Raw genomic sequence first — 9145 nt, forward strand, 5'->3', positions numbered from 1 at the left:
TTCCCTAATGATTAGTCAAATACAATTACACTGAATGTCACAACAAACAGCATAGCATTGATTAACTACAGCATTGGCTAAGGTGGATTAGCATGCATCATGTTATCTTAGCTAAGTCATGATGTTTATCATCATTTAGGGACTGCAGGGTGTTTCAGGGAGTAGAGGACAGGACGGCACTCACGGAGCCCCTGTAAGAGCCACACATACACTGTTAAAATGTCCTGTTAGTTTACTTCATTAGTTTGATTTTCTTCATTAACCATTAATAGTAATTTGTGTTATAGGGATCTGTTGGACCACATGGATCAGACGGCGATAGAGGACCTCAAGGTCCCTGGGTAAGACCTTCTCTTATTTTTAATGCTTTGTTAGACAATCTTTATACTGACATGGACAAAACAACTGATTAAATATGATGTCTGAACAGGGTTTACAGGGAAGGAGTGGTGCACCAGGAATCCAAGGTCCCGTTGGAAAAAGTGTGAGTTTTATTTTCCTTTCCTGGATTTCCAAACTCTTCAGTCTCTTAGTTATGTAACTCTCCATCTTGTGGTATATTTAGCTGTTAAATTGCCAATTCTGACATAACTGTCTAAGAATATGACCTCCAGCACAATGCTATTAAATAACTTTTTAAAGGGGGAACCAGGGAGCCGGGGTCCTGCTGGCAATCCTGGAAAGCCTGGAATCAGAGTAAGTAATGATTTCATAAAATTCCAAACAATTTTTTTATAGTACATGACACCCAGTTCTTTAGATCAGACTTCATCCAAATTTGGATTTTTTTTTTGTTTTTGTGCTATTTTGTTGCAATTGGCAGTGAATTTTATGTGACTAGTTCAGTCTTAATAGTTTTTTTTTTATATATATATTGTGTTGTGTTCTGTTTTCCTCAGGGTGTCAAAGGCAGAGAGGGTTCAGTAGGGTTTCATGGCAGTCATGGGGAGAAGGTTAGTGGTTTTTTTCTTAAAGTATCAGTCACGTCATGTGATGCACCAAATGATGAAAAAATGTAGTGCAATAAAAAGCTGAAAAAACATTATTAGCAGAAATTAGCAGCAGAAGCAAAAGTTTCCTTTCATTCTTGCATTTAAATCAAACCTCCTTTCATTCACAAGCCATATGTTCATCTGTCTGTTCTCTTCTTATAATTTATATCCAAATGCATTTGACGATCTTTTGATATTAGGGGAAAAATGGGCCTGAGGGGCCCAAAGGAAAACCTGGTCAGCAAGTAAGCACATTATAGATTATATATACAGATTATAACACTTAAACTTTAGGCTCTAAAACACTATCAATTTATTTAGGGTCCTCGAGGCCTACCAGGAGAGAAGGGCTACAATGGACCTGCTGTAAGACATACATTAAACACACATGCACTTTTTTGCACTCTTTTTGCCATGATGCAATAGCAGTAATATTACTATGTGTTTATCCAGTGTATAATGATGAAACATTTGTGAATGTAATCTTCTAAAGGGCCCACAAGGAAACATAGGCCAGTGGGGTGAGACAGGTCTGCAGGGGCCGGTAGGAAATCAAGGGCCCAGAGGGCCACCGGGGCCGCATGGAGTGGCTGGGTACCCAGTATGTGTTTTTGGTTTATTTGGTTTATTGTTGTGAGTACTGAGGCAAGGTTTCAGCTTTAATCCCATATTGTATTTTCTGACTTTCAGGGTAAAGATGGACTACCTGGACCCCTTGGACCTCCAGGAGATAAAGGCAATAAGGTGGACTGTTTTTTGCTTTTTGTTTTTCTTGTTTGATCTTTATTATAATTATGTAAAATGTATTGGTTCTTCCATTGTGACCTTGTATTGTATGAGACCTTTTGTTTAAAAATGTATTGGGCAAAGGGACTGAGAGGAGCCAATGGACTGAAGGGAGTTGCTGGTATCGATGGTGAAGAGGTAGATTGCTTTTAAATCTTGATTATGTACGGTAATTTGTCTAATCGATCAATACGAAATTCTGCTTTTAGAAATATTCATATAATGCAAAGATATTTGCTTTGATTCTCCTAAATAGTTTGTTTGAGAACTTTCTACATTTACACTACCTTTTAAATGTTTGGGTCAATAAGTTTTTCTTATATTCAGCACGGCTACAGAACATTTTCTCTACCACAAATTCTTTTGTGGTAGAGAAACTGTATTGAATAAGATGGGTAACCTTTTTTTTTCTTCTTTTTTTTTAGGGCCCAATGGGTGAAACTGGACCAGTTGGACCAGTAGGAAGTAAAGGCTTGCCTGTGAGTACAAATTCTCTGTTGCTGTATGTTTGCAACATTTCATACATGTACATTGTGTTATGGTGTTTTATGTAAATGATACACAGGACAGAACTGTCGGTTGTAGGGTGAGAAGGGTAAAGAAGGATCTTTTGGTGATCGTGGCCCAAAAGGACTCCAAGGAGAGAATGGAAATCGAGGACCAGCTGGAGTCAAAGGACCAAAAGGACAAGAAGTAAGAAATATGGATTTGATTTTTTTATTATTTCTTACCATAAATTATTAACAAAAAGATTGTGCATGTTTGTTTTTTGTCAGGGGCTGGTGGTTCCCCGGGGCAGAAGGGAGATCCTGGTTTCCCTGGTGAAAAAGTGAGGTTTTTGATTAAGTTTGCACAAGTGTTTGAGTGAAATAGTCAAATGCATCGAAATATTCTTATTATTGACATTATTGAGTGTTTTTGTTTTTTGATCAGGGTCAGCCAGGTGTGAGAGGTCACTCGGGTTTGGTTGGAAAATACGGTCCTGGGGGCAACATGGGAGAATCTGGTGAAAAAGGTGACAGAGGTCTATGTGGACTTGTTGTAAGTACCGCTTCCTCTTTTACAGCCAATGAAGCTAATGAGGAAATAGATTTATTTTGTTTATTTCAATGTTCTATGGATATCCTAGGGCGCGACAGGAACAAATGGGCCTCCAGGTCCAAATGGTGCTGTTGGGTTACCGGTAAGTTAGGTTTGATATATTTGATGTATGTGATTAGATGTGATGTAAACTGACATTAATTTATTCCATTCAAACTTAGGGTTTGCCAGGAAAAGAAGGATTAGTTGGACAAACTGGAAAACATGGACCAAAAGTAAGTTTTCTTTTTTTTTTTTTTAATGATGTTTTCTAATTACATATTTATATATTGTATAAAATACGTTAGATAATCACTCTGAGTTATTCACCTATGACTTACTGGTGATAGAATGGGATAAAAGGTATGCTCTGTCACACCATCATAGGAGTAAGTGCCTGTTATTTTTGTCCCCTGTAGGGAGAGCCTGGAGTTAAAGGGAATCCAGGCGGCAATGGGAAGATTGGATCAATTGTAGGTTTTTACCTTTGAAGATGCATGGTGGAAAATGATTGCCTGGTCTTACTGACCTGAATTTTTATGTTGTTTACAGGGTGTTTCAGGTCCAAGTGGGAAGAAAGGAGAGCCTGGAACAAGAGGCAAAATGGTGAGATAATACTTTGCACCCAGATTGGTTTCCAGTTTAAAGAACAAAATATGAAGCATTTGCCATGAAAAACAGGACAAAGACATTTCACAGTTGTATACAATATGTATACAGATACACAAATATACAGTGTTTGCATATTTAAATGATCTATGCTCCTGTTTAGGGGCCAATGGGTCAGGCAGGATCTATGGGTCCTCGTGGACTAAAGGGAAAACCAGGATCTTCAGGACCTCCAGGGGAAAAAGGATTCCAGGGTCAACCAGGGCCAAAGGTCAGTGGCTCAATATTTTCCAGAAGTATCATTGAATCTGGTCATAAGTTACTGCATGTTTTATGACTAGAATATGTTATTAATTAGTATATTTCAGTGTCTGCACCAAACACACAGTAGATTTTGGACAACAAAACATTACAACAAGCCCACCCAGAACAAGTGTTTTTGTGATTCTTTCCCTCAGGGAATGAGCGGTTCTCTTGGAAGGAGAGGAAGTAAAGGTGTTGCAGGAAAGCCAGTGGGTTCATGCATTTTTTTTTTTGACTTACTAACTTGATAATCTACAGCTTTACTGCAATTATTTCATTTTTTTTGCCAACACAAACAAATAAAACATTCATGCATATGATTTATCATTATCTAGGGACCTCAAGGACCAAAAGGGAAGCATGGTAATCCTGGTCTCCCTGGAAAGCTGGCAAGTATCCCTAATGTCTAAACCCTTCTGACTATTATATGATTGTGCCAAACGTGATTGTCTTTTACACTAACTCCATTTAAGGGACGTAGTGGTACAGATGGCCTGCTGGGAGTTATAGGCACCGAGGGCGACCCAGTGAGTAGCTTGACCTTATTCACTATTCACATTTTATAGTGGTCCTAGCCAATGCAAAACTCACTGCTCACTGTTGTGGATGGCTCCTATGCAGTTGCTAAGGTGTTCTGAATGGTTGCCATGTGGTTACTAGGGTGTTTTAGGTCATTGCTGGGATTTCTGGCCCAAGTAGAGTAGAATCACTTGGCAAATGTTAGATTTAGCATAAAAAGTGAGCATTTACTATCCTATTGCACAACTTCAGGAGACATTGGATTCCGAGGACCTCCGGGGCGACCAGGTCCTCCAGGTAGTGCTGTAAGTAAGCTTGTTTTATGCAGACTATTTGAATGATTTATTATAAAGCATGTTAGTTATATAATATCGTCATGATTTGTGGCATGGTTTCAAATACACAGGGTGTCCCAGGAACACTTGGTTTGCAAGGGAGTCAAGGACTACCTGGACCAAAAGTAATTTCCACTCTGACTTTTAAATAAATGGTTCCTACTACAGTCAATTTACCAGCCTCTCCATCACAGGGCTCTGAAGGACCCAAAGGGAAACCAGGGCCCACCGGGCTGATGGGACCAAAGGTAATTAAACCGAAGTCATTGTTTTGCCTTCTACAATCCATGGAGATTTTAATATTTTTAATGTTATTTTTTGGTTAAAACTTAGGGGATTCCGGGACTTCAAGGTGAAAAGGGAGATGTCGGACAAAAAGGACCAAAGGTACCATTGTATCCATTGACTATAGACAATTGTTTTAGCTTTAACTCTATAAAGCATGACATATTAAATAATAGTAAGAATTTTTTTTTAAACTGAAATATTTTGAAAAATCTAATTTTATTGAACCTTTAGAAGAAAACATATTTTCAGTAGCTGATATTTCTATGGCCAGAAAGTAGGATGTAATTGGAATTATACTAAAACACCTTTTACTTACTAAAAAAATATGTCAATCAGACAACAGAAAGCATGTAGTAGATTGTGTACAGCAGGACCATATTGATGATTTAAAGGCCTTGCTCATTGCTCATCAATGCAATTTACAGGGCCATGTTGGTATTAGAGGATTGCAAGGGCCCATTGGACCACCAGGAGAAAAGGTAAGTTCAAATGAAACATAGAAAGCACATTAAAAAAACAACCAGTTGCTTTTTTTTCACTAGTTACAAATGTTTTCCTTCATCATGCAGGGAAAGCAAGGTGATCCAGGGTACAAGGGACGGCCTGGGCCAAAAGGTATACAGGTAAATAACTGCCTGCAGTAAATTGTGGACATATTTACTTTGATCTCTTGTTTCTTTATTCATAAATATGTTGTTTGTTGCAGGGCGAAGCTGGTGCTAGTGGGCCTTCTGGTGGCAAAGGATTCCCTGGTTCGCCTGTACGTCTCTTTTTTGTAAACTCAATGACCAGCTTTATCTGCTTTAGAACAAAAGCATAGATCACACAGTCTTGTTTCGCTCTACAGGGTCCATCTGGAAGGAAGGTGTGTACTGAAATTGCAGGTGTGATTGTAATTTATATAGCTCTGCTTATCTTTTCCCTGTACCTGAACCAGGTAGGTACAGTGTAGATAAAGATCTTACTACAGTCAGAATGACCTGCAGTACCCTGGCAGGCACTATTCAAATGGTCACAATGAAACATTGAAAATATGGGATTTAAAATAGGATTTAGACCTCAAAATATATTGAGTTAGCAAGTTATGAATTAAAAATTTAAAGAAAAGATAAGTTATGGTGAACTTATTTTTTTTGATAAAAACATTTTTCAGGTTTTTAACTATTTATAAACACCACTGTTTAAAAGTTTTAGGTTAGAGATTGATTGATTGATTGATTGATTGATTTCCTTTATTTATTTATTTTTTAACCACTCTGAAGGTCTCCCAATCTGAGTGGTTCAAAACTTTAAACTTTTATATACTGTATGCATTCTGAACAAACAACAAATGATCATACAGTTTTTTTTAAATATGTGTTGAATAAAAACTATATAATATCCACAATATAAAACAGTCACACCCATTCACCATTGAACAGCCAAGGTTTGATCCTTTTTCAAAAAGCTTATAGAGTTAAATGTGCTTCCTTAAGTATTGTTCATATCAACAGGGTATGAAAGGAGTTCAGGGAATATCAGGACAAAAAGGTGTGAAAGGTCGGAGAGGACCACCTGTAAGTAGAATAGTTTTCCTGCATGTGACTTTAATTTCACACTTTAACGTCATACTTATTTTATTCCTTTTTTAGAGATTGTGTCTTAATCTGTTTATATTCTGACTCAATTGAATCTTCTAACAAGGAAAACCAGGCATTCCCAGCCAGCAGATACCAGGGCATCATACTCCACCTCATGCTCAGAGAAGAGGATCACAAAATGTTGGTAAACTCAAGCAGTCAACCTTGGTTTGTTGAGCACTGAACCTCTTTTACCGTCAAATATAGAGGGAAAGGTGGGGTTGGGTAGAAGAAAGACCCAAGATGAAGGTTTTAATATATTGATCGATTGTCTTTGCACATTCTTTTCAGAAAGCAAGGTTACTATCCAGGAAGTCTCGATTTGATGACCCTGAAGATGAGATTGATGAAGGAACCAAAGACAATCCAGCAACCACCTGCAGAGAGCTGAGTCTCATCCAGCCTCACCTCAGAGACGGTGAGCAGAAAACCACTTGGAACTTCAGACCCAAATGTGGCTCTTGTTTTTAAAAATTGAAATCATAGAGAAGGACATTTTTAATTGACTGTCCTGTCCTGTCCTGTTTATAGGGCTCTACTACATTGATCCAAACCACGGATGTCCATTTGATGCTCTCCGTGTGTTCTGTAATTTTACTGCTGGTGGTCTAACTTGTGTGTCTCCTGTCCAGTCTAAAGTAAGAGGACTTTCACAGTCAGTCTCCTTTGCTGATTCTAAGACATGTAAATGGATGTTTTTCTTTACTCTGAGATACCTAAAAGTGGGATTAAACATGGGAAGATATTATAAACTCAAAATATGAAAGATATTTATTGCCCATTATTATTGCACTTAGTTTCCAATCTTAAAAATGAATGCTCCAAAAAAGGGTTTCACTATAGGGTTTCCACTATAAATAACCTTTTATGGAATGAAAAGGTTCAATGTATGTTAAAGGTTCTTCATGGAACCATATGGCAATAAAGAACCTTTTTTTTAAGTGATGTGAAAGTGATGTGACATACAGCCAAGTATGGTGACCCATACTCAGAATTCATGTCCTGCATTAACCGATCCAAAGTGCACACACACAGCAGTGAACACACACACACACACACACACACACACACACACACACACACACACCGTGGGGTGAACACACACCCGGAGCAGTGGGCAGCCATTTATGCTGCTGCCCCCGGGGAGCAGTTGGGGGTTCGGTGCCTTGCTCAAGGGCACCTCAGTCGTGGTATTGAGGGAGGAGAGAGCGCTGTACATTCACTCCCCCCACCTACAATTCCTGCCGGCCCAAGACTCGAACCCGCAACCTTTTGGTTATGAGCCCAACTCTCTAACCATTAGGCCACGACTTCAAGAAGTGTACCAGTCCAGCTAGACACAGAATAATACATTAACATATCGACACAGGCACAGAATAACATATGCTCAGTTCTTTTGTTGAATATAATACTATATTTGTGTGTACATTTGTGGTGATTTTGTCAGATTTCAGGGATGTGGCTATCAGCAGACAGATCTAAAAAGTGGTTTAGCGAGCTTGACAGAGGCTTCAAGGTAAAGAACTTACTGAATTTCTTAAACTGATGTAATATCTTGTTAATTTACTGACACTGTGTTTTGTTGTTTCTATGGAAACAGTGCTGTGATATCATTTTTATTAAGAATGGCAGGCATCTTAATTAATGTAATTTTCTGATTATTGCACTCCACAGTTTGAGTACAGAGATCTTAATGTTGTCCAACTACGATTCCTACGGTTACACAGCAACTCTGCCACACAAAGCATCAGCCTGACATGTACTAAAAAGCACAGCCCCACTTCTAAACACAAGGATACCGCCAAGAGGGTGTTACGCTTACGGGGAGACTCCAATGAAGAAATCCATCCATCGCATGTCATCATTTCACAACATGGTTGTGAGGTTAGAAGTAATCTTATGGCATGTAATTAGTGCAAGACACTTGACGACAACTTTTCTAAATGAGAAGTTTCCAAAAATGGCACACAACCAAACTAAAGCTATTCTATAAGAAGAGGTCACCCAAAAATATTTCCCCTGCCTTATCTTTGCAGGTAACAGCACAGGTGAGGGTTCTGGGGAACTCAGAGATTCATGGAGGAGACGTGCAACTACTTCCCATAAGAGATGTTCTTTTGCAGGGCGGAGGAGAAGGAGATGCAGGCATCATCCTTGGACATTTGTGCTTTTTATAGCATCTTTCCAAAAATAGACGCTTCACAGAGCACCTGGGAGAAATGCATTTTTACCAGGACATACTGTACAATTAGACTTAGTATTGTATTAGACTTAGTATTGTATTAAAATGTAGGGTACTGCATGATTTCCAGTGTAACTGAATTTGTTCTTTGGGTTAATTTTTTTTAGATTTGCAGTAGACTGCAATAGTGGTGCAATAACTGTGTGTGTGTTTGTGTGTAGTAAGTTTATTTAGACTTGTCTTAGTGGGTTGTGAGTATTTATAATGATTTATTTATGCAAAGTTGTAAGAATTTGTTACAAAGGAAAATGTGTTTATTAAACCTTTACACAGTGCCTTCATTTTTTAAAACTGACATTAAATAATAAAAACCCTACAGGGCATTTGTACTTTATATATATATACAATAGCAAACATTTTCTGTTGCTTTCG

General features: G+C 38.3%; 1 protein-coding gene across 2 annotated transcripts; it reads left to right on the top strand.

Annotated features, from left to right (window-relative positions):
• Positions 1-2385: 2385 nt before the first annotated feature.
• Positions 2386-9109, top strand: LOC109059088 (collagen alpha-1(V) chain-like). Of its 2 annotated transcripts, XM_042761893.1 has the most exons (26): positions 2386-2471; positions 2555-2607; positions 2712-2819; positions 2908-2961; positions 3041-3094; positions 3278-3331; positions 3411-3464; positions 3631-3738; positions 3926-3979; positions 4106-4159; positions 4244-4295; positions 4539-4594; positions 4696-4749; positions 4819-4872; positions 4958-5011; positions 5338-5391; positions 5482-5535; positions 5619-5672; positions 5760-5777; positions 6406-6468; positions 6595-6672; positions 6823-6949; positions 7063-7169; positions 7979-8047; positions 8206-8415; positions 8568-9109. In XM_042761893.1, the coding sequence occupies exons 3-26, from the start codon at positions 2772-2774 to the stop codon at positions 8706-8708; spliced, it is 1725 nt and encodes a 574-aa protein (XP_042617827.1). In that variant the 5' UTR covers positions 2386-2471; positions 2555-2607; positions 2712-2771; the 3' UTR covers positions 8709-9109. The 2 variants fall into 2 exon arrangements, 1 of the variants encoding a protein (XP_042617827.1); XR_006160633.1 differs by lacking the exons at positions 7979-8047; positions 8206-8415; positions 8568-9109 and having other exon boundaries at positions 6595-6676.
• The last annotated feature ends 36 nt before the right edge of the window (positions 9110-9145 follow it).

The sequence above is a fragment of the Cyprinus carpio genome, chromosome A8 (genome assembly GCF_018340385.1).
Source record: "Cyprinus carpio isolate SPL01 chromosome A8, ASM1834038v1, whole genome shotgun sequence".
NCBI lineage: Eukaryota > Metazoa > Chordata > Actinopteri > Cypriniformes > Cyprinidae > Cyprinus > Cyprinus carpio.

Bases quoted from the DNA above. Each gene is read 5' to 3' on its own strand.
- LOC109059088 (XM_042761893.1), top strand. From the start codon at position 2,772: ATGGGAGAATCTGGTGAAAAAGGTGACAGAGGTCTATGTGGACTTGTT. The intron at 5,392-5,481 runs GTAAGTTCAAAT...TTCATCATGCAG, and splicing joins TTGGACCACCAGGAGAAAAG to GGAAAGCAAGGTGATCCAGG. The intron at 6,950-7,062 runs GTGAGCAGAAAA...TCCTGTTTATAG, and splicing joins CCAGCCTCACCTCAGAGACG to GGCTCTACTACATTGATCCA.